The sequence below is a fragment of the Serinus canaria genome, chromosome 3 (assembly GCF_022539315.1).
Source record: "Serinus canaria isolate serCan28SL12 chromosome 3, serCan2020, whole genome shotgun sequence".
Taxonomy (NCBI): Eukaryota; Metazoa; Chordata; class Aves; order Passeriformes; family Fringillidae; genus Serinus; species Serinus canaria.
The window spans coordinates 2,456,019-2,479,647 of record NC_066316.1 but is presented as its reverse complement, the minus strand read 5'-3'; the positions used below and the strand labels follow the sequence as shown (position 1 = coordinate 2,479,647).

Below are 23,629 nucleotides of genomic sequence, written 5' to 3'. Positions count from 1 at the left end.
TGCCCGGAGCTGTGCTAATGCCCCGCGTTTTTTACATTTATTGGGCACAACAGCAGCCAGCGCCGTGCAAGAGCCGCAGCAGCAAACATCTGGATTGGCCACGAGTCCCCAGTTTTAAGCAATTCCCCCCCAACACCAACATTACTTCACACAAAAAGAGTCCGGGGAAGGCCAGTATGGGATGTGACAGCATAAATCAGAATTAGATTCAAAACAAAAGTTTAGAAACTACTGCTGGGCCGCCGAGGCCACGGTCTCCCAAACTGCCTTAAGTCATGTCCCCCATTAGGAGATTTTTTTCCCCCCACTTCTTTCTCTATTTCCAGAGACATAAAAACCACACTGCTGGGCTCTGAGCATTCCCTAAAATAAAGCAATTAACTTATTTCCAGGCTCCAGCAAGCGATCGTGACAGCCTCCCCCCGGCAGAAAGTGGGAGCCGTGGTCCCTGACCCCCGGCCAACACAAAAGAGGCAGCCCCAGCACAATGCCTGCTGTCAGCAACTGAATTATTTTTATACAGGAATTTTTATCTCTATGGTACAAACAAGTATGTGTCTGTGCTGACTTGTTAAGCAATCCACTTGTATGTAGAATAAGATTTTTTTTTCCCTGCTACCAGTCACACAGCTCTAAGATCAGAAGAAATACATACTCTTTGAAGCTCCTCAAATGTTTTAGTTAAAAGGACAGCAGTTATTTTCTAAGATCCAAGAGTATCTTTATCAGAATTTAATTTTTCCTTATTGATTTTTTCTAACGTAACACAAATTTAACATAGGACAATTTATAGTTTATTACAAAATAATACAGCCTCTATCTCTTTTTCCAAATGCATCCCACTGCGTTCTAGCTCCTCAAAGAGAACAAGGCTTCCACACTACAGTTTCCCATTGCACAACAGCTCTTCCCTAAACATGAAAATCAGCACCAGTAACAGAGAAACACGGGAAAAGCCCCTGGCCACCCTGGCTCAGTAACTGCTCCGTGCGCTCGCCATGCCCTGCCTGAAGAAAGACAGTTCTGCTGATCTGTTCTCTTACTCCACAAAGAATAACTCAGTAGCTAAAATGCAACAAAACCCAGATGATTCATTCAATATCTGAAAAAAAGCCCAGCTGTGACGCTGAAGCAAAGTAATGCTGGGTGACAAATTAATTGTTGCGAATATTGGGGGGGGGAGTGGGGTACAACACAGCACATTTGTATTTTTGCATTTTGTATTTCCCTACCTGATAAATCAATTAAGCAAGCAATTAATGCAAAATTAAACTCCTTACTTCCTAAAGGAACGAGGAACTGTGATGCATAATTTTAAAGAGGTAATAGCTGTAGTAATAGCAGTAATAATAACAATAGTAATAATAATATTATTATCCACAACAACAATAATAACACCACTAAAGGCAGGGCTCTTCTTTGAGCCTTTGTTGTTCAGCAGTAATTCCATTGTTTATTTAGGCAGAGGTTTTTCTATCTGCAGCTAAGATCAAATTGTAGGTGTAATTGTGCAGCATTTAGGCAAAGCAGGGGAGGGTGGAAGCAGAAAGCCCTTGGTTCTGACTGACCAAAGCTCCTCCACCAGCACACCCACTCCAGGGGGAATCCTGCACCCTCAGCAGCACCCTGACAACGCCTACCTGGAAGGGCAGAGAGGAACAGCTTCTCCTGACAGCTATTTCCCAGGGATACTGAGCCTCCTGCCTCGTCGGCAATGCAGTTATTTGGCTTTTGCTCTGCCCCACTCTTGGTGTCTCAGCTATTTAGTGTGAAACACAAAACTCCGAGCTGTAGCTGAGTTCTGTACCCACCAGATGGGGAAGTGATAGGATTTTTTCTTTAAAAGCAACCTGTTCAGGTAAAAAGTTCCAGTAGAATTGCAGCAGGCAAGCGGGGAGAGGTCTCCGGGGAAAGCAGAGAGAAGAAACACTTTGGTGCACTGTCTGCAAACCCAGAATTCAGCAGCTTTTTTTGGCAGCCAATTTGTTTCAAGTGTTTTGTTTCAGGGAACGTATGTATTTTTCTTTGTGCATTTTGTGGATTTACTACAACCGCTCCTGACAGCTGTTGATTCAGTTAAATGAACACATTATTAAAAATCCTCTAACACAACCGCACTGAAAAACAGACACCTTTGGATGGAGCTGAACATTCAAACACACAAGAAGATGCAAATGAAACCTCTGCAAGGAGGGTGTACAGCCTGGGCTGTGCCCAAGCCAGAGGGCAAAAGGGGCTCCAGCCCCTGTTTGTGGTGGCTCTGTTTTCTTTGTTTCAACCAGACCCAGATGCTAAAAAAAGCAATGCCAACAATCCCAAGTATAAAAAATAAATGTTTGCTAATACTTGAAAAAATTACATTCCCCAGCGGGCTGAAGTTAATGTGCTTCAAATAATTCTGCACCGTGCCCCGTACTTTGTCTTCTTTTCTTACTTACTATCCAATTTTGCAGAGGAAGGACACCTATTCAGAACGAGGAGGGAGAGGAAAGGATGTTTTCATTTTGCTTTAGATCAAAGGCAAACAAGAATGCAAACTGTGGCATATTGAATATTTTTTTTCCACCGCTGTCATTCACACTGGGCTATCGAAGTTTTATACAATTCCCCAGCCCGGCTGCATATTAAGCTGGCTGTGTACAGCTTTATTATAGCGTGGTGCTGAGGAAACATTAATATTCCTGTGTTGCATCTGACAGGACATTTACATGCGCCCATCTGAGCTCACACCTGAGAGCTGCTCCAAGGTACAGTAGCTGTGCTCCGATTGTAAAGGCAAATGAAGAACACAAATTCCCTGCTGGGATCGGGGCTGACCTCGCCACACCCCACACCGCAAACCTCTCCCTCGCCAACCCCAGGCAATGCCACCTCCGAATGAAGAATGAGCCACCAAGTTACCAGCCTCGGCGACAGAAGAGCAAAAAAAAAGCCTTGCTGAAATATTTTAAAAATGCACAGCGAGTGCAGCTGGCCAATAAAGGTTGGAAAACAAACTGGCTGAACCCCGTATGCGCTGCATACTAAACCCGATTAGAGAGACGGGGAGGATGTTTATGGGCTTTAAAATGCATTTGGCATCAACACGGGAAGGTTTGAATAATGTGAGCACTTGGTCTGCTCATCCATAGGGGTCCACAGCCACCGGTCCGGTTCCTGCAAGAGTTTGATCCACATCTGGCGGAGCAAAGCACACCCAAGATGGGGGCCCCTCCAGAGCGAACTGTGTTCCATGGAACTTCATTATCAGATCATCCCAACCTCTTGGGTGGTTTGTGGGTCCATTAATGTGCCTGTTGTTCTTAAAAGTGTGCCGTAAATCACAGCAATCCATGCACTGGTGTCTACCTACATGGGCCCAAACCTGCTATGCCCGACGTCACCAGGCGTCAGGCTGGAGCTGCTGTCTACGTACACAGAGAGACAAAATGATGTTCATTAGCCCAAGGGAAAAACAAAAAAAAAATCCACTCAATGGTTAATTTTAGGGCCATGCTACCAGCATGAACATACAAATACCTAAGTCTTAATACACTGAATTACATGGAGTTGATGTGTTTTATGGACTTGTGCAGTACCCCAGTAGCTGATACACAAAACCAAGCGCTCCCGGATGGAAGCTGCGTTCAAATGCCTGCCACTGGGAGAAGACAACTTCCTTGGACTCACGACACCCCTGGCAGCATCATGACCCGAACAAAATCACAACAAGCAGAAAGGTAACGAGAGATCCTCGGCGATTAGCTAAAAAAAAAACCACAACAAAACACAAGTGGCACTGTGCCAGGCCATGTCCAGCTTGATGCTAAACGCCTTTTACTGCACAAAGTGGATATAAAAACACACCGAAGCCTGAAGGGAATTTTGTCCAAAAAAAATTTTGTCCAAATGAGGATGCACACAGGCAAACAACTGGAGCCTCCCGTTGCCTGACAGTGCCTCGCAAGCCTCTTTAATAGTTTTTATTATTTGAATGAAACAGGAGCGAGCTGATGGGCTGAGGGTTGCATATACAAAACGGGGCGATGCTAATAGGCCTCCTCCTCTTTAAAAGAGGCATCACCAAATTATGGGACTGTTTAGGGAAGACTTCACTTCTCCCAGCGGGCTAATTAGAAGGTGTTTAATTTACTCCCTGCCTCAGTTTCCGTGGCCCAGCGTTCGTTGCCGGGACTCTCTGCGCAGAGCCTGGCGTTTATCACACGCGTGATTTCCAAAGCTTTCGGCATGTGATGCCAACGTGCACCTTTCAAGGTCTACATGGAGCTTAACGTGTGCCAGGCTGCCTCTTGAACCACCAGCATTTCAGATGCAGTGATGCCTCTGCTCGTGGACAGCTCCACAATTCAGTGTCCCATGCAATAGGAGAAGGAACACAAAATATATTTCTCATCCTCTTAGAAGGTCTGGTTTGCAGGAAACAAAAAAGCCCAGCAGAAATATTCAGGGCACCACAACACTGTGATGCTCCCCTGGAAGGCAGAGGCAGAGGAAAACTTTCTACCCTGATTCTGTGCTTCGAGTGAACTCGTATTTGTGTTTCCAATAAAGGGCCATTTTTACATTAACTGTCTGGAACAGCAGGGAATAGGAAAACTAACACAATCTTTACCTCGTACAAAGGATGATATTGGTGTCACGTGCTTGCTTCTTCAAAAAACGTTATTTATAAAAGGCAACGGGGAAAGCAGGGAAACTATTGACTCTTCTCTGTATCCCTGCACAAGCAGCATTACAGCAACTTTTTGATCCCCTACATTTTTTACATTTTTCCCCCCCGAGAAGTAAATTTCACAGCCGCACAGGCCACCGCCTTTAATTAAGCTTTCAAAAGTCTTCTGACAATGCCAACAATTGCAAGACACTTCTAGAGCTCAATCATGCAATCATCGTGACACTTCTATTTACAATTTGTCTTAGAAAGAGTTTCTCTGACATTGTACTTTGACAAAACAGCCAAGCTGCCGGTTCACAACCTTTCTCTGTCTTATTTACAAATACAGCTTGTACGCAGCGCTCCAAATCTCAGGAGCAGGAGCCTTTGGGTAGCACCCTCACTATTTTTTCCTGTCTGCAGTATTTTACCCAGCCTGCTCTCTCTCTTTCTTTGTATGGGGAAAGCAGATAGAATTTGACTTCAAAATCTTCCCATATTCTTGTATTCCTTCTTTCCCCCCCTCCCCTCTATTTTTAAGCTTTCATCTTATTGTCCAGATGCAATGCTAACTATTCAGTGCAGACAGCAGTATTTTTTTGTCTCCAGAACAAAACAAAACAAGGACTCGACAATCACAACCTACAGAGTTATAATGGCAACTACTAGCAACAGCCCCAAAAAAATTCTGCCTAAAGACATTACTTCCCCAGAACTGTAATAATCAAATAATACTCAGTCTCAAATTCAGTACCAAATGATGTTCACCTTCCCCCGGCTGCAGCAGACAGAGGGATTTCTTACATTATTTTCCCACGTGTTTAATTTGAATGTCACAAGCAGCTTGAGAATATGGGATTCGAGCAGTAAAAATGACCTCCCCTCCTCCTCCCCTCTTTGTACAGTAAATAGAGCATCCACGGATCCACGCTCGGCATCATACAGGGGGGGATTCGCAGCAGCGCTCCAAAGTGTTCCCCCAACTGCATCCAAGTCACATTTAAGATCCTTCTTCACCCAAAACCCAACCTCTCATTAATTCCCTCAGATTCACACATCCAACAAACAAACCGCCAAAACCTGACACGGGCGGGCGATAAATATTTCCTCAGCCTTTTCAATAAGTGAGCAGCGATTTCACGTGCACTGATCTCCAGATACTTCAGTTAATATTTCCCCCTATTGTAAAATACGAGAGCGGATAACTAAAGCCCTGCCGTCGCCCTCGCTGCAAATCACGGGCTGCCGGTATCTGGTGGTGAGGCTTTGACATACATATTGATGAAAGCTGCCTCGTTGGACCCACACAACATATCCTATTAATTTTCAGTTAAATTTATGGCATTTCAGCTCCAGCGCTGGATCAGCATCACTCAAAATTTTATAGCAAGGCAGAGCTGTGCACAGGCAGACACCCACATGGAAGAGCCAGGTATGGACACATGCCTGCACCTGTATGGATCCCACAGCTGCTGCACAGGTTGCACACACACATATAAGCTCCTGTCCTCATCCCTGTCTCTGGAAAATGGCAAGATAAAGAGCAGCTTAAGGACAGTTAAAACAGACATTTCTCCCTGCATTTGAATGAGTCGCTAGATCTTTAACCATTACTTACGCTTCTCTTTTACTGTAACACCCCAACTTACTGACCAGAAAACTGCAGGCAGGGAAAAAACTGCACCCAGAGCTCACCCACAGCACCTCTGTAACCAGGCCTAACCTGGAACACTTCTTTCATCCTCAAAACTAATTTACAACATTTTTATATTACTACAAAATATGTATTTTATGGTCTCTTAGCAGCAAGAATCACTTCCCCAACTTCTGTGTATTTTTCCAAAGGTAGCCTTTATCTTTTTTTTTTCCCCCTTAATTACACTCTCAAATCTTGCATTTTGCATTCTTGCACAGAAATCAGACATAAATAGCTGAATTGGAAGAGTTTGAGGTTCTTTGCAGGGGCCTTCCTGAAGCTGAACTTCACAGTTCAGGCTCCAAGACCTTCACTGGAAATTTGACTGCCGGACTCCTCAAACTACTGGCTACGAGCAATGGGTCCCTCCAGCTATCCCCACACTTCTTTGTGACACAAGGGAGCTGAACTCCAACTGCATCCAACTGAAAAGGAGATGAAAACAAGAAAGGGAGGAGCAGTGCAAGACCCCGTAACTCCTGGGTCTTTCCTAAAGCCAGGCTGCGCTTCCAACCAACAGGAAGAACCAAGGGACCCTAGCCTTGCTCAGCTCCAGCCCAGCCAAGGAGGTGCAGAGAGCCTGTGATCTTGGACCTCCCACTGGTATAGGCATGGCTGAGCTCCACAGCCTTGGGGCAGAAGAGTCCTGAGAACCACAACTCCATCCCTACTCAGGACACACTCACGGCTTGCTCTGTGGACCCTCCCGCACGGCGCCAAGCCTGCTCCCAGTCAATCCCACCTACGTGTACAAGCGAGCAGGATCAGGCCCTGCCACTGTGCCCCCATCCTCAGCCACTGCCTCTGCTCAGGGAAGCATTTGCAGCCAGGTAAAACCACAGCCCTTTCTGCATTAACGGCCCCGTGACGGCGCGCCAGCCCAAATCCTCCTCGCTTCGCGTCACCTGCGCCACGCCAAAGCCACACTTGGCTCGCTGAGCCTCCTGCACCAAGTGAGTGCCAGAGCAAAACCTCAGCAGAGGTTCCCCTCCTGCAGAGCTCCTCGGCATGGCCATCCCTCCAGCCCAGGGACCGAGCTGGGACCACAGACGACAGCATGTTTAATTCTTGCTTGACAGATACTGTGTTTTGTCTTTTGAGCGGAGCCGCGCCGTACGTAAATACAGCGTTACATCATACCACCGCTCCTCCATATTTGGTGATTTAGTATGGCTCCAGAGCTTGGAAGACTACAAATCCCTTCCGCCAGGCTCCTGCTTCATTAATCACGCCCTACACTTCTGCTGGCTTTCCGTCAGATCGCAGGCAGCACATGGAAATGGGCACTGCCCTCTTCCACTCTGGGAAAGAAACCTCACCTTTAATATCTGAGTCTGGGAAGTGCAGTATGGGGAATTACTGGGGGGGGCTTAAGTCTCACTCAAAATACAGCTTAGCAGTAGCTGAGCCTGTGCCTCCTCCTAAATGTAGAGATATTCACATCTCAAGGAAAGACCGATTACCCTGCAGAAACAGCACACACTTGTTCACATGACGTCTGCGTGTGCACGCACATGGCTCTGCACACAGACAGACACCCATGCACCGATAGGATCTGCTGCCACCACAAAACCTCCAAAACTGCAGCTCTCCAGCACAGTTTGGCGGCCGTCTTGGAGGCCAGGGAAGGCTGCGGGAGGATCCAGCTGAACCTCCCAGCGCCTACTGCCCTATTATGGTTTAACTTTGTGGCCAAAGCGAGCCCCAGACAAGCTCCAGCACATCATGTGATGATGTACTGCGCCTCCGACAACCCCAAGCGGTCCTGTGGGTCCCCAAAGAGAGGCACAGGCAGTGCCATATCCCAAACATCACTGGAGGGGGAGTTTGTAACTGGTTCAGGCATTCATTGGGGTTGATAGGCTGCGGTCTCGCCTTTTTCGACTGGCAGCGTTGCCGTGGTTTGAAGTGATCTGAAACACTCGCTGCAGATGGGCAGTACTTTTGTTTACTAGTAGGGTTTTAAAAGCAGAGCGTGTCTTGTTACACTCCCAGGGCTCTGGGATTTTCTTTTACATGGTACACTTTTATTTTTTTAACCTCATTTGTGAAAATATCTGCATGGCCAATGGCTTTCTGATTTTATAAAAAGAAAAAAAAATTACGCCATGAAATGGAATTATTTACCCCTTTTTCTTTTTTTAAATTACATTTCATATTGTTTGTTGCACAAAACAGAACTCTGCCTTGGACATTTGTACGGCTGACATGTGGTTGTGTAAACCGCAAACAAAATCAAGATACATCTGTCAAAACCACATCAGAGACAAGAGAGAGCACAGCGAAGCATTTATCATTTGGCTGAGGAGGCAGGCTGCAGAGAGCAGCCTTTCCTGTCAAACCAACCTTTTGAAATTTCCAACATGCCCTTAAACTTTTCGAATAAGCATGTCTGTGCGCTTCAGCAACTGCCCTCTCTACTCTGGCCTGGCCAGTCGAAAATGGCATCTTAAAGTCAAGGTCGGTGGTGTCACTTTGCCATGGGGCTGCGTTTAATTACAGTCCATACGCTGACAGCCAATATGGAACCAAGGCTGGCGGATGCTCCGTTAACTCTTTCACCCCTGACTTTGCCAAAGACTCAAAAAGCTCCTCGCCTTCTCGCGCGGCAGCCTCGGAACCCTCCTCCCGCGGCGCTCCGGCAGGCGAGACACCGGGAGACGGCGACTACAATGCAGGCAAATCACGAGAGCGGCCTCAAACAATACGGCCAGAAACACCGGCTGGCACGGCACGTGCCTGTTGCTCCCGACACCGCTAACCCGAGGCAGGGAGGGCGCGGGCACCCCGGCCCCCACAGAACGCACAGGCACGGCAGCGCACCACTGCCGGCACGCTGCGCTGCAGCTGGAACAGAAATAAACTCGCAAACACTTCTCCTTGCTTTAATTTACCTGCTATGTGTTCCTGTTTAGGGCAAATTCCTCTAGATGACGTTGATAAACAATCGTCATCCTCTGGCGTAACCTGGATGCCAACCTCCACGGGATTGGATGCTTTTTTCAGCTCACTTGGTGAGGGTGAAGGTGGCTTATCCACAGCCTTCTCTAGGCAGAGACTGCCATTGCATTGTTTCCGTTTGTGCTCAATAAAAATAAGAATGTCCCCCAACGGAAAGTTCATCTGACACTGGCCACAAGTGAGGAGGTCGTGGTCCCCTTCCGGAGCTCCCAATGTGCCATGTTCAGGTTCGTCATCAGTGAGAATGGCTTCAAGAGGTTCGGCTGCAGTTTGAGAAACAAAAGGAGAACGGTTAGAGCTCCCGGGAAAGGCAGCGGGCGCGGGGGGAGGAACGCGCCGGGCCCCCTCTTCATGAATATTACACCCCGCTCTAGAGTCCGCCCGCTCCCCCCCAGCCAAACCCATGCAACACACGGCTGTCAGCACGGCACCGAGGACAGGGATTCAACAGTTACAGGGAAGAGATTTTGCAGGAGCAGCCGTGGCACGCAGAACTCAGAGGGAGAGCTCCGCAACTGTCTCCGTGCTCCTACACGAGGGCACATTTCTGACTCCTTGAACGATTCGGTGCTAAAATTAAATGGATAGGCTGAGAGAATACACTGGGAAACTCTTGTGGTACTACAGCAAGAAGGGAATGTGGTGTTTTATTGCTGAATGTATTATTTATGTACATGAATTCAGGGCTAAAAGCACTGCACACAGTCTCACACACATGGGTGTGTATCTTCCACCAGCCAGACAAGACCCAGTCTCTAAAATTCAGAAATGCAGCGCAGACAGAAGGTGTTTCAACACACACACACAGACACTGCACACTCCCTGCACAGGCCGTGCAGGTAACGTGTGCGTGTGTGTAAAAGAGAAGGGGGAGAGAGCCAGCCTGCATGGGCACACACACCCAGGCACATCCAGCCCTCAGAACACACGTGCAGACGTAAGCGCATGGATTTGTGTCACTGTCCCCATCGGCCCGTTTGCGGCTTCCAATTTAAAAAAATCCTAAAGGCAGTAGTTGTACACCAAGTGGGGGGGCAGTGGGGGAAGGGGGAGGGTGTGAGGCAAATAAATAAATAAGTATTCTGTGGCAGAAAACTGAAATGATAAAAAGCAAGTGCAGCAGAAACGCCTGCGGGGTTGGGGGAGGCACCGCTCACTTCTGAGCTACTCCTCAGGATCCAAATAAACAGCAAATTCACCACCAAGCCCACTCAGAGATATTAGCTGGATGGGGTATTTTTTAGTACTTAAGGAAATAAGGTGATCAGTCATTTAGCGTTTTTTAATCCTGAAATAAGGGAATACCTAAATTATCTTAAACATGTTAGCACTCATGGCCTTCAGCATCTAAAAATCAGCCTGGCCAAGCAACTGCCACATTTCCTCGCAACAGTGAGAAGCGCCTTCTTTAAACTCAAAATACCTTGCCTAATGTTGTCAAAGTTGACAAATTTTCTGAATGAGCTCCAAAAAGCTTCATTATGAGGCTATTTCTGCTCACAGAATCGTCAGTGGATGCTCTAACAAGGCAGACTAGGGGCTCTCTTTTCTGTTGGCTTTTTTTTTTTTTTTTTTTTTTTTTTTACGTTACATTTGCAGAAAAATACCTTGGCAATCTGTGTGCAGTCTCCACCGCCATCGCCTTTCACGAGGGGGGGAAAAAATAAATAGGAGCAGCAGCGTGTTGGTGTTCCTCTGTGTGCACAGCACAACATGCACGCTAACAGCAGCGAGCAGCAGGAGAGGGTACTACAAATACAACCCACCTCAAAACACTGCCAGGTAACGCCAGAGAGACAGAATACAACTCCTAAACAGTTAATCAGCCTGACCTTCTTTAGCTGGCTGCCAATTTCACATTTAATGAACTTAAAGCCACAGAGAATCAAAAAATAGATTTTAATTTGACTGCGCAATATTGGAACTGATTTTGATAAAGTGCAAAAATCCAGTGAACTCAGGTTAAATTTATTTCAACCCTACCTAGGCTGAATATTGAGGAGGAAGATCTGGAGTAGCTCCCAGTTGTGCTGCGTAAAATAATATTGAAAGAGCACGCTACCTCGCCGTACCTCAGCTCCAACTAGGACACAGGGATCCAGTCCATCATTTCTTGCCTCTAGTACTACTTCTAATTTAACGTAAGGTCAACCACAGGAATATGAAGGTTACATTCGTATTAATAAAAACAATGTCTTAATCGCTGGGGCTTTCTTCTAAACTTCCAGACCGACAGGAGAGGAGGCACAACGTGCGTCTCACGCTGCTCCTCGGGAAGCCGCCAGAGGAGCAGGGTGTTTCTGCGGGATTGCCGGGCACGGCGTTGTTCTCCCCCAAGCCCCGTTCCTTGCGTTCGGACCGAGGGAGTAAATTATTGCAGGACTAATTCCACCGGCAGCTCGCTGCCCGCCGCAGACAAAGGTATTTTGCGACTCTAACTTCGAGCTCACCGACCCTCCGCAGCAAAGAGACACAAAACCACCCGTGCTCCCCTTGCAACTGGCTTAGCGAGGAGCTCTGCATAATCATTACTCAATTATAATGTTTTCCCGCGGCCTGATTCCTTTCTGACGCTGTCACTATTATTTAGCAGGGGAAGGTAACCCGCTGCTTCGACACCAGACAGTTAAAAGTGGCACCGAACAAAAATAGACTTTGCTAAAAGTCTGTACGGACTGGGCTGATTTACAATCAAAACCAGGAAATGAAGTGGTAATTCAGAGGTTGCTGATTACACCTCCACATTTCACCTAATTAATTTTATAGGAGGCAAAGTTCTTGAAAATAACAAGATGATCAAATGTACAGATATAAAACCTGTAACCTCAACATTTTCTATGCTCTTAATGTAAATTATTGCTAATTAACAAGAATTATATACTAATGTATGAAATACGGCTGGCACTGTGTTCGCTGCAAAACATTTGGCTCCTGATGGAGGCAGAGCCAGCAAAAAAATATGGTTTTTATTATTACTGCTACTTTTAGAACATGATATAAAATACCGGGATTACAAAGAAAGCACCAGAATACATTTCACCTGGTCTTGCCTCCGATTTGCAGGATGCATCTTTTAATTCTGGGGCAATCAAAATTCCCTGCCTGGGTCCCTAATCATCCGTCTCTATTTTTCATGCAAATTGCCCTTCCACCAACATGTCTTTTCAGCTTTCCCCCTTCGCCCTCCTACTCCCCCCTTTTCCCCCCGTTCCCAGCCACCAAAACAACCGCACCGGCAAAAGAGGGATGGATTTTGGAGTGCCGGGAGAAAGGAGGTACTGGGGGTGATGGGGCGGGGAGGGGGGTGCCACAGCGCGGTGAGGAGAAATGCCCGCGGGGCAATGCGGATGCGCTGCCGGGGCATTTTCTCGCACCGTACCGTGGGAAGGATGGAGAAGGGCTGTTTAATCCCAAGTTTGTGTCTTCGGATCGTGCGGTGCGAGGAGAGGGAGACTTGGGGGTACAATGGGAGCCGCCAGCACGTTATGGGGAGGGAGGGGAAACCCGGGGAGGGGGAAGGCGAGCATCCCCCTCTACCTCCCGGAGCAAGCAAACTCCGCGCAAAATTAAGAACAAAGAAGAGGGAGGGGGGGCGTGGGGGGGGTGGAGGGGAGGGAGCTGGGCGCCCTCCCCCTCCCGCCGGCCGGCAGGCAGCGGAGGAGCCGGCCAGGTTCAAGTTCGCGGGGCTGCCCGGTTGTTTGATCTCGCTGTGCCTCCTAGCGACCGAAGCGGGCACGGATCCCGCCCGCCGCCTCCGCCGCCCCGGCCCCGGCCCCGCCGCCGCATCCCCGGCGCGCCGCTCCCCCGGCCCGGCCTCCCTTTCCCCCCCAGCTCCCGGCCCACCCACGCCCCCTCCCCACGACCGGGGCGGCTCTCGCCGCAGGGACCCCCGGGCCCGTCCCGGCCGCCGCTCCCGCCCCGCACGTGCGCGCACTCCGCGCCCGCCCGGGGCCGCCCGGCCAGGAGCAGCCGCGGGGATCCCGCCCGCCGCCGCCGCCGCCACGGGGGCCCAGCCGGAGCCCCCCGCCCCCTCTTCCGCTCCCGTCGCGATCCCCGTTCCCCGCACTCCACTTCCACGGCTGCTCGGGAAAAGCACCCCCCGTGCACCCCCCGTTTCCAGGGGGGGCCCATCCCCATACACCAGTGATGCTGCACCCCATCTCTAGCCAGGCAATTTAAAAAAAAAATTAAAAACCGAAAAAAAAAAAAAAAGGCTCCCCGAAAAGTAAGGGGGGAAAGAGACGGCGGGGGGAGGGGCTGAGCCCCCGACACACCCCAGGTTTTAGGGCAAACTTTGGGCAGGCAGAGCCCCCGGCCGGCCCTGCCCGCGGCGGAGCGGCCGCTTGCAAAGAGCCAGCACCGCTTCCTTCGCTCCATGTGCGAACCTGGCTGCAACGTCTGGGCGGCCGTGGGGGAAGAGAAATCGCGGCGGAAAGTTTGGGGGGCTTTGCGAAGGGCCGAGGGAGCCGGGGATGGCTGGCAGGAAGAAACGGCCCTGGGTTTTCTGCCATCCCTGGGAGGGAACAAAACCCGCCGGGAGTAATGGGAGAGAGAGAAAGGAAGAAATAAAGAAAAGGGGGGGAAAGGAGTGAGGAAAAGCATGCAGCATTTCCCCTTCCCCCAGGCTCACCCCGAGGAAAAGAGGATTTTTTTTTTCTCCCTTCCTTCCCACCCCCCTCGCCCCAAACCTTTCCAGCTCGAGTTGCCTTTTGTTGTGCAAAGAGCGCTCCCTCTTATCTTGCATCTAGCCCTGGTGTGTGTGGTGGCGGCTGGAGGGAGGGACGGAGGGAGCCGGAGAGTTTTTGTTGCGAACGGTGTGGTGGGGCTCGGGGTTTGTTTTTTCTCTCCCGGGGAGAGCGGGTTTGGTTTGGGGTTGAAATGCGGCGGCGAGAAAGGGCCGTTCGCGGGTGTGAGGGTGCGAGTGTGTGTGTGTGTGTGTGCGTGTGTGCGTGTGTGTGAGCGCGCGTGTGTGCTCAGCCCGGGCTCGCTCTCGCCTGTGTTTGTTGGCAGGAGGCTCCCCGCACACGCGGTGCTTGTAAACATTCAGACACGAGATTTTTCCCAATCAAAATCCACTTCCACTTTTTTTTTTTTTTTTTGAAAATCTTCCAAAAAATAGTAAGCGAGCGGGAGAACGCGAGGCGAGGGCGAGAGGGAATCCCAGCCGGCGCGGCGCGGCTCGGCTCGGCTCCCTCGCCGCCCGGTGCCGTCCCCCGCCCCAGCCCCAGCCGGAGCGGCGGCGGGGCGGGCGCGGGGCGAGGTCGGGGCGGCGGAGCCCCGCACGGCGCCGGCCCGGGGCGGCGGGGAGCGGCGGGACGGCCACCCCGCGCCCCGCGGCGGAAACAAAAGGGAGGCGGCCCGGCTGGGCTCGGCTGTGGCCCCCCCGGGAGGGCGCCACGGGGCGAGGGGGCGAGCCCGCCGGCAGCCCGGGGGGCTCCGGCCGCCGGACTTTCTCCGCGCTCCGCTAGCCAGCACATCCTGCCCGCCCGGCCACCGCGGTGTCCGGCGTCCAGCCCGCCGCTCCCGCAGGAATTTCTTCCCACTTTCGGCCGGCTGTGCCCCCGGCAGCCCTGCACCTCGCCCGCGCCTCTCCCGGTGCCGGGCGAGAGCTGCCGCTCTTGCCGCCAAAGAGCGCGGAGAGCGGGAGGCGAGAGGCGAGCGCGGAGCGGGGCAGCGGAGTGCGCGCCGGAGGGCGAGGGGCACGGGCAGAAAGAGAAGAAAAGTCATCAAGGTGATTAAATTAGAGAGGGAGAAATTACCCGGAATGCCGAGAATCCCGAGCCGGCGCCGAGTTCATTTTTTCCCCTACTCGCTCACTCCCTCTCACTTTTAATTTTTTTTTCCCCTGCTCTCGCTCGAATTAAAAATTAAATCCGTGAAGGGGAAATTAAATAAATTGCTCTCCGGGTTACTTACGTGAAAATTCCCGTTTGCTTAAGTGCTGGGGTTTGCCTTGCTTGCGGCGCGACATGGTGGGTTGGTGGCTTCGGTGGCTTGTGAGTCGCTCGGTTCACATCGGGAGAGACGGGTTAGAGAGGAAGGAGACTCCAGAGAAAATATCTTCATCAATGTCTTTTGACATCCAAAATAAATTAGAAATAATACAAAGATGGCGCAGGGAAGATGAATTGTGGGATAGCAGTCATGGCTTTTTTTTTTTTTTTTTTTTTTTTTTTTTTTGTGCAAGGAAAAAAAAGAGAGAGAGGGAGAGGGAGAGAGAGAGAGGGAGAGAGAGAAGGAGAGAGAGAGATGAAAAAAATGGCAAAAGCCCCCCTGAGCTGCAAGTTCAAGTGCGGACGTGACGTCCCTGCGAACTTGAACGTCAGGAGCCTGGATGGACAGAGACATACAAAACATGGGCAGGGCAAGCCGGGGAGAGGGGAGGAGGGAAGGCGAAGGCAACACCAATGGACACTCATCAGGGGCTGGACATGAAAAAGAGAGCAGGACAAGCCAATGGACAGTGATCGCAGGGGGGAGAGGGGAGGGGGCGCGGCGGGGGGGGTGCACCGGCCGCCCGGCGCACGCTGCCGAATGGAGCCGAGGGGCCGGGGGCGGAGGGGGCGGCGGCCGGAGCCGCGAGTGGCCGCCGAGGAGCGGGTGCAAGAGGGGACCCCGGAGAGGGGCGAGGGGGGGAAATTGAACACGCACACGGAGAGAGGGAAGGGAGGAAAAGGAGCGGGAGAAAGCGAGCAGGCAGGCAGGCAGCGGCAGCTCTCGCACGCACACCCCCGCTGGAAAAGCAAACACATCGGTGAAGCCAGAGCCGGGCAGAGAGGGCTGCGGGGCAGGCTGGCCGCGGGCTGTGCTGAGGAGGTGGGGGAGCTGGGGGAAGCCAGGTAGGACCGGAGACCACCCAAAAAGCAAGCGGGGGAGGGGGGGGGCATCCGGCTCCCGGCTTCCCCGCTCGCCGCTCCCCCCCCCATCCTCCTCGAAGCCGCCGAGTCCCCTCCTCCCGGGAGCTGCGGCCCGTCCCCGGGGGACGGCGGCGGCGGCGGGCCCGCGGGGAGCCGAGGGGCGGAGGGGGCTCGGGCCGGGCCGCGGGAAACTTCGGCGGCGAGCGGCGGCCCTTGCCCCGGGGCGGGCGGGGGAGCAGCGAGCGGAGTTTGGCGGGCGAGGAAGCGGCAGGCAGGGGAGGAGAAGCCGCAGGAGCCGGGCGCGGGGGGAGCGGAGGGCGGCGGGACCTCGCGGCTTTCCCGCCGGCTGCCCGCGCCCGCCAGCCCCGGAGCCCCCCTTCGTCCCCCGGCGGCGCCCCTAACCCTGCCCGCAGCCACGGGCTCTGAACGAAAGCGAAACGCGGGGCTGCCGGCGGCGGGGAGGCGCGGGCAGCGGGCTGGCAACGGGGGAGGGCGGGAGAGAGGGGGAGGCGAGGCGGCAGGAGGCACCGAGAAGTGGCTGGAGTTGGGAGGATGCGGCGGCGGCAGCGGCTGCAACTTCGCCGAAAGGACCCGGAGCGAGGCGGACGCTGCCGGCGCCGGGAGGGATCAGGTTGCGGTAGAAATAAGCTCTGGAGGCGAACGGGTGTGCGGAGCAAAGTGCGGCTGCGAAGGGAGTGCGAGGGGCTACCCGTGCCCGGGACGGCGGCGGACAGCCGGAACGGAGCGCCGGGGGACGAGGAGCCCGCCGCCCTAAGGGAGACGTGGCCGGGCAGAGCCGGGGCAGCGAGGGGCGGCGGGGCCGGGGCTCGGCGGTGACCTGTTGGCGGGGCGAGCCCGAGCGCGCCCCGGCGGGGCTGTCGGGGGCCGGGGCCGAGCCGCTCCGCCGTGGGATGGTTTCAGCTTCCCGCCAGCCGCCCCCCGGCTCCGCCCGCCGCCGCTCGGCCCCCCCCGGCCCCCGCTCCTCTCCTTTATCCGCCGGCACGGGGATGCGCCCCGCGGCTGACGGGGGGGCTGCGGGAGCGGATTGCGGGACGTGGCGGAGCGACCCAGCCGCAGGTGACACCAGCGGCGGCTCCCGGGCTCACGCCGCTCGCAGGGCTGGCTGTGCCAGGCGTGCACATGTCCCTGCGCGAAACGCGGGCGTGTGTCTGAACCGGAGATGTAGATATATATATGGGGCTTGATTTATATCTAATGGCACGTATAAAGCTTTTGAAGGTGGCTGCAATGTAAAAAGTAATGACTTTATTACCCCTGAAAGGTTCTGCGGTTCGCAGTTAACACTCCTCTGAATTACAATTCATTACGCTCTCTAAAGCCAACCTGCATCAGAACACCTACCTGTGCTTATTCCCAATCACAGGCATCGTTCATTGATTTTCTTTTCTAAAAATCATAGCAAATTAAGCACTTGGTGACAACTAAATCTGTTTCATTATCGTGCCGCGTTTGAGATTCCAGAGGTGACTTCCCAGATCGCATCTCAAAACCTACAGTCAGGAGCTAATTTTACAGATGCTTTCATGAATGGCAGCGAGGATGTTCTTACCATCAGCATGCCCTTAATTCCAGCACCGTAAAAATGCCTCGATTTAAATGGAAACTCGCTGCCTTAAAAATAATATTTCATCCTGGCTGGATAATTATTAATATTAGCATTTGATCGCAAAAGTGCTGGCTCCCCCTCGTTCCTGTACCCCCCCACCCCACCCCACCGCGCTTCGCATTGTCATGTGATTGGAGGGAGATAACAAACCTCAAGAAAGAAAAGGAGTGAGAAGACATTTTTAACACGGCATGACCGCAGATTAATAATGCAGGTGGGTTTTTATTTCATTGTATTTTTAGGGGAAGGGAACGAGGCTGTTTAACGAGCAGTCGTGGACACAAAGTGACTGTATTTACAATCCTTGATGTGGCTTTCGGTGGGTAATAAATTATGACAATATTAAAATTATTTTCTGGCAGCCCAGTTAACTGCGCTGGGGACTGTAAAGCCCCTACTGATTCCATTTATGCCTTGTAATTGCGGTCCACGGTCTCGCTCTAAACCTTTTGGTGTAGATTGTGTGTAAACTTTTAGCTAATAGACTTTTTTTTGAATGGAGGGACTTTTCTGGGTACTTCCTGCCGTATACACTTTGTCTCTAATCTCTGTATTTAATGGCCAAGCCCTGGTTTATGCTTTATAATGTGTTGACAAGTTTTCTAACAGACTTTCTGAAATAATGCACATATATTCACGTCGGTTAGAAACTCCACAGTATTTTTAGAGTCGAGTAGATCTATATCCTAATGCACTGAGAGGGAGTGTAAATCATAGAGGATTTCATAGCCCTTTCAGTAGTTTTCTGTATGAAGTATGAGCAGCGTGGCCTCCAGACGTAACCTTTTAGAAAAAAAGACAGTGCTTTTATTTTATGGTGTAAAGTGCTTTTAGCTTCAGGGCTCTGAACGTGAATGTGGTCAACAAACAGCTCCTGCCAGGGAGTTTGCTACAGCCTCAGCCCAGCGCTGGGCACTGTGGGCAGGGATGCGGGCTGAGCCCCCCGAGACACGGCACCCCCGCCGGGTCCCCGCCGGTGCCCTGGGCTGGGAAAGGGGGCTGGGATGGCCCCGGCGCTGCCGGGGGGGCTGGTGATGGCAGCAGGGTCAGCCCTGGCGTCCGGGGGCAGGGGCTGAGCTGCCTCAGCAGAGACAGGGCCAGAGGGCACGGCTGGGTCTGGGAGCGCCCCGGGAGAGCTGTGCAGCGAGGGGGATGCACCCCATCGCTGCACCCCACAGGCTGCACCTCCTGCATCTCTGCTTCCACCCTCCCAGCACCTCTGGGACACGCCGAGCATCTCCAGCCCTGTCTGCACCTCCTGCACGCTCTTCCCTGGCTGGGTTGTGCTAACAAACCCACTGCAAGCAGCAGGGGAACACAGAGGGAAATGCCCAAGTGCTGACTGCTAACACCTAGAAACCCTGGCAGGTTGGAAGGGCAGGTGAAAACAAACCCAGGCCAGCACAGAAGATGACCCAGTGATCACGTTCTGTGCCCTGGCACAAACTTGTGTCCCCTCCTGCCCCTGCACAGCCCTTTGTCCCAGGTGCAGGGCATGCCTCGCCGTCGTGCTGCAGCGCTGGGAGCTGCTGTCACCCTGGCCATGTTATCAGCTGCTCCTTGGCTATGGACTCCTAGCCCCAGAGCAAAGTCAGCTGGAGGAAATGTGGCCCTACACCTCAGCAAATTCTGAGGTACACGCTGAAATCAGAGCCATGATGGGTTTCAGGCTGCCTCCAAGGGGAAGCTAACCTCAGGGAAGGGTCTGTCTCATTATCTGAGTGCCTGTCCAACCTCAGGCTGTCCCACATGAACAGAGCCCTGAGACAGACACCAGCTCATGTCCTGGGGCAACTGAGAGCAGAGGTGGGCAGCCATCCCTGTCCCACAGCAATGGCAGGAACCTGCAGCAGCAGGACAAGATGCCCAGGTGAGAATATTCATGCTGTAAGAATCAGTCTAAGGTTTAAATCTGCCAAAAGTTGTCCGTCCCTTTCCTCATACCTCAGCCCTCTGCCTGAGACACAGCATGGTCCTCCCTACAGTCGGGCATCTGAGATTCTTAGAGGTTGCTGTAGGAGGGGACATAAAACCAACACTGAGAAGTGTGGCCTTCCTCCATCTCACAGGCAGGCACCCAGGGCTGGGACCTGAAGGTGCAAAGGAGCGTGGCACAGTTCATGCCTGTGTCATCCTGCTGTCCCTGCCTATCTGCTGCTTCAGTGACAGACTTGGCAGCAGGCGACTTCAGCAACTTTGGTGGGCAAACGTTCCTGCTTCGAAGCTCCAGCTGTCACTCACTCACTCACTGGGAGCAGGAATCTCACTTGCCAGCACTAGAGAACATGAGGACCAAGCACAAATTCCCGAGCTCTGCCAGTTCCCGGGCGCTGGGCTGCGTTATATAAGGGCGGATCGCGCGGGGCGCTTTCCCACCGCGCCTCGATCGCCTCAGTGGGGCGGAGGCACCGTGGGTGGAACTCTTATCACACCAGGCTGACTCCCCTGAATGAGCAGAGCGCTTGCACCTTCTAGAAATAGTCCATGCTTTGGTATTCCCGCAGGAGAAACTTCTTGGGCGTGCTGCTTTGCCTTTTCTTCCCTTTTTTTTTTTTTTTTTTTTTTCCCTTTTTTAATAAAGGCTCAAAATAAACTCTGATTTTGCAAGCTCCTACTAGCAGGCACAGCACACGGAGCAGCGAGTCCGTGCAGGATCACAGACATCTGAGCGCCAGGTGACAGAAAGATTTCGTTATCGGCTCGCCCTAGGCAGGACCTGGAATAAAACCCTGAACTTGGGGAGACTTTTTTTCCACGGGTTGTTCAGCGAGGCCTGGGATTTCAGCCTGCCCCTGCTTGCACAGCACCTAGCACGACGGAGCCCTGAACCTTGACTGCGCTTTCTGGGGATCACTGGGAAATAAATGGCACTAAGTGCTCAGGGAACAGACTTTGAAGTGGCAAAAACCCTCCCTTGAAGAACACAAAGAGTTTTGCCCGTGTGTGGGCAGGCAGAGGAAGGCATTACTAAAAATCTCTTTTTTTTTTATTTCATTTCAGCCAAACTGGGTTTAGTTTGCACTACTTACTTAGTTGTCATATTGTAGGTTTAATATTTATATGTCTTTATAAGTAAGCACGTGACCTGCCCCTGAGCGTTTCTATGCTGCATTTCAAGCCAACGTGATTTAAACTATGTGCATTTAAAACCTCCCAGAACCTGACCTATAATGCAAATCCACACAGTCTTAATTATTGCAGCACCAGCAGCCACGGCACGAGTGAGGTAGCTGAGCTTTTGTGACTGAAGAGGCACAGTAGTTATGGTCTGTCAGTGCTCCTGTTACAATCCCCATCCTGAAGAGGTTATAACTTGGGCTGTGTAAATTTGATTGAGCTGAAACTTGGGACTCCAACTGTCAGTCCATATAGGGAATTATCTTATGAATAATTGGCTAACCCATTGCTTGATTCACAGACTTTCATAAAATGATTTTTAATGGGTTTTAATGTTTTTTTCTTTTGCTGACATCTAGGGTATGAATTTGGTACTTCTAGTTCTTCTGAAGCTCCCTACTCAATGGAATATGTATGGATACCCCAGGTAAATCTGCAGCTACCCTGAGGATTTCCCAGGGCACACCTGCCACCCTGACCCACACACTGAGAAGAGGCCAGGAACAAGAAATGACACTTTAGTTATCTCCAAAGAGGGTGCTAAATGTGTAAGATAAAGAGAACATAAATAAATATCTTTGCTAACAGTCTCTTGGAATCTTTTAATCTTCCTGGGCTTTATCTTCCCCCCAGAAATGTGTGGAAATGAGTCCTACCTGTGTGCTGGCATCACTTAGAAAGGGATGAGCCACTCAGCTTTAAATATTGAGCCTGAGTTTAAGTATTGGTTTGTGATACAGAGGAATTTGCTGATAAATGCTCCCTACTTTTCCCTAGCTTTAAACTTGCAAAAGTCAGTTTTTATCACCTCAAATCACACTAAGACAAAGACTGCATGTTTAGCTTAGATGCAGACTCGAGATTTTCCTTGGCCCTACAGCAAACAAAGCCCAGCCCAGGGCCAGAAAGAGGAGCCACAGAGCTGTGAGTGCATTGCTCTCCCAGAGCTGGACCCCAGAGTTTCCATGCCCCCCTCCCCACACAGTTAAGGAGCAGGGACACCTGAGCTCAAGAGCAGCATCTCCATCTGTGTCAGGAAGAGTTTTGACCAAGCCTGGCTGCAGCCTGGGGCTCTCACTCCACAGGGCTGTGTCCTGTGGGAGCCTTTCCAAAACAGGGCTCTGTGAGAAGCCAGGTGCTCCTGGGCAAGATATCCCACACATCCAACCCCCCCCGACCTGTCTTGCCTCTCAGGAGCCCATGATGGCACAGGCTGGTCCTTTGGAGACACTGCTGAGATCCCAAGCAGGGTCCCTGTGTCCAAGCCCATGAGCAGTAGGAGGGCAGGTCATTGACACAAACAGCTGCTGAAATTCCTGTCCTGACTTGAGCTGGTAAGTGCACTTCTGTGCAAGATTACATCCAAGGGGATCAAACTCTCCCAATGAGGAAATCTGGAAAGCCCTACTCTGCATGTGGCAGCAGGGAAAAGCAAACATTTTGTCTTGAAATAGAAATCCAGCTATGCCTCAAATCAATTTTAAAAACTAGAATAACAAAAATAACTCGCTAATCTGAGGAACTCGACATCAGCAATCGAAAAGAAATTACTTGTATTGAGAAATTAGTTTGGCTACACAAGATGAAGAAAGATTTAGTTGTTTACTTATCTGCTGCTGAACAGTCCCTCCTTCCTAGCACACTTGGTGTGAGGGACAGTAGAAAGGACAGTGCAATAAAAAAGGATTTTCCTCCTCTAACTCTGCTTGATATAGCCCCTGCCAGAGGAAGCTGCTTGGCCTTGGGTACTGCAAAATTCTTAAGCACATATTTATCTTTGGGCACATCAGCTGTACTTACATGCTTAAGGTAAGCATGTACTCAAGCATGCTGTTAGATTGGTGTCTTAACATCTTCTGTAAATAACTCACATTGCTTTTTAGAGCTTCAACTTTCAGTCACGTAGGATGCATTGAACTGAAATTTAACATACACAATCATCATTCTCTATATTCATTTTATATTACTATTTCAGGTGACATTTAGGTTTTGCTTTTAGCTCCAGCCAAGAAGAAATGTGCCTGCTTTGCAGAACATGACATAGTTTGTGTGAGGATCTTTTCTAGATGAAAAATAATTAATAGTTGAGAGAGCAGAGTCCTTTCTCTGTGCTTAAAAATAAGGACAGCTTTACTGTGGGTTTTCTCCTCTGCCATATTTATTCTACGCAAAATTTCAGCTTAATTGTTAAAATGCTTACAATGATATTTTAATGCAGCTCTCTGTAGTCAGAAGAATAAATTATTTTATAGCCCAAAGCTGCACAGAAAGACACAGCACTGAGGGGGAGCAGGAGTGCTGGTGAATAACCTGTGATAAGAGCCCACTTCTTTGAGCAGTTTGGATAGTTTTGCCACCCTTTGTTACTGTCAGCACACATAATTCTGTCATTGCAGTATGAATCCTGGCTGCAGTGAAAAGAATGCCTTCTCCCACCAGTATGAATAAGATTTCACTCAATTAAAATAACGTGCAAGTATATTGTATGGCATTACATAGAAAGCTGATGTGCATTAAGTATGAATGCAGGGGTTGGGGGGAGTTATTGTACTAATGCTATTGTTCACTGAGCAACTATTCCCCAGCATTTAAAAAAGCAGGGGAAATTAAATACAGAAATCAGAAATAAGTACAATGTTTGATATTACCATACTGAAATTAACGTATTCACAATTTAGACTGTAATTTGCCCTATCCTATTTAGTTTCACAGCATCT

General features: G+C 51.0%; 2 protein-coding genes across 9 annotated transcripts in view; one reads left to right on the top strand and one right to left on the bottom strand.

Moving 5' to 3' along the window:
- The window catches only part of BCL11A (BCL11 transcription factor A), a 75,036-nt gene extending 59,233 nt beyond the window's left edge, over nucleotides 1–15,803 (bottom strand). For 4 of the 8 annotated variants that reach the window (XM_050972039.1, XM_050972034.1, XM_030235859.2 and 1 more), the window contains exons 1-2: nucleotides 15,228–15,803; nucleotides 9,245–9,574 (exon numbers count right to left, since the gene is read on the bottom strand). In XM_050972039.1, coding sequence (XP_050827996.1) covers nucleotides 9,245–9,574; nucleotides 15,228–15,282 — 385 coding nt within the window. In that variant the 5' untranslated portion in view covers nucleotides 15,283–15,803. Of the gene's footprint in view, nucleotides 1–9,244; nucleotides 9,575–13,999; nucleotides 14,398–15,227 lie in introns of those variants that run through there. The other 4 variants (XM_050972037.1, XM_050972033.1, XM_050972035.1 and 1 more) reach the window with 4 other exon arrangements.
- A 42-nt stretch (nucleotides 15,804–15,845) lies between these two features.
- On the top strand, nucleotides 15,846–21,499 carry LOC103819240 (translation initiation factor IF-2-like). Its single transcript, XM_050972752.1, has 3 exons — nucleotides 15,846–16,007; nucleotides 16,155–18,114; nucleotides 21,272–21,499. The coding sequence occupies exons 1-2, from the start codon at nucleotides 15,846–15,848 to the stop codon at nucleotides 16,941–16,943; spliced, it is 951 nt and encodes a 316-aa protein (XP_050828709.1). The 3' UTR covers nucleotides 16,944–18,114; nucleotides 21,272–21,499.
- Nucleotides 21,500–23,629: the final 2,130 nt, after the last annotated feature.

What these genes read in the sequence shown, in the direction of transcription:
- LOC103819240 (XM_050972752.1), top strand. Translation starts at nt 15,846, where the DNA reads ATGGAGCCGAGGGGCCGGGGGCGGAGGGGGCGGCGGCCGGAGCCGCGA. An exon ending in GAGCGGGAGAAAGCGAGCAG is followed by an intron (nt 16,008 to 16,154) that starts GCAGGCAGGCAG and finishes GAAGCCAGGTAG; the next exon opens with GACCGGAGACCACCCAAAAA.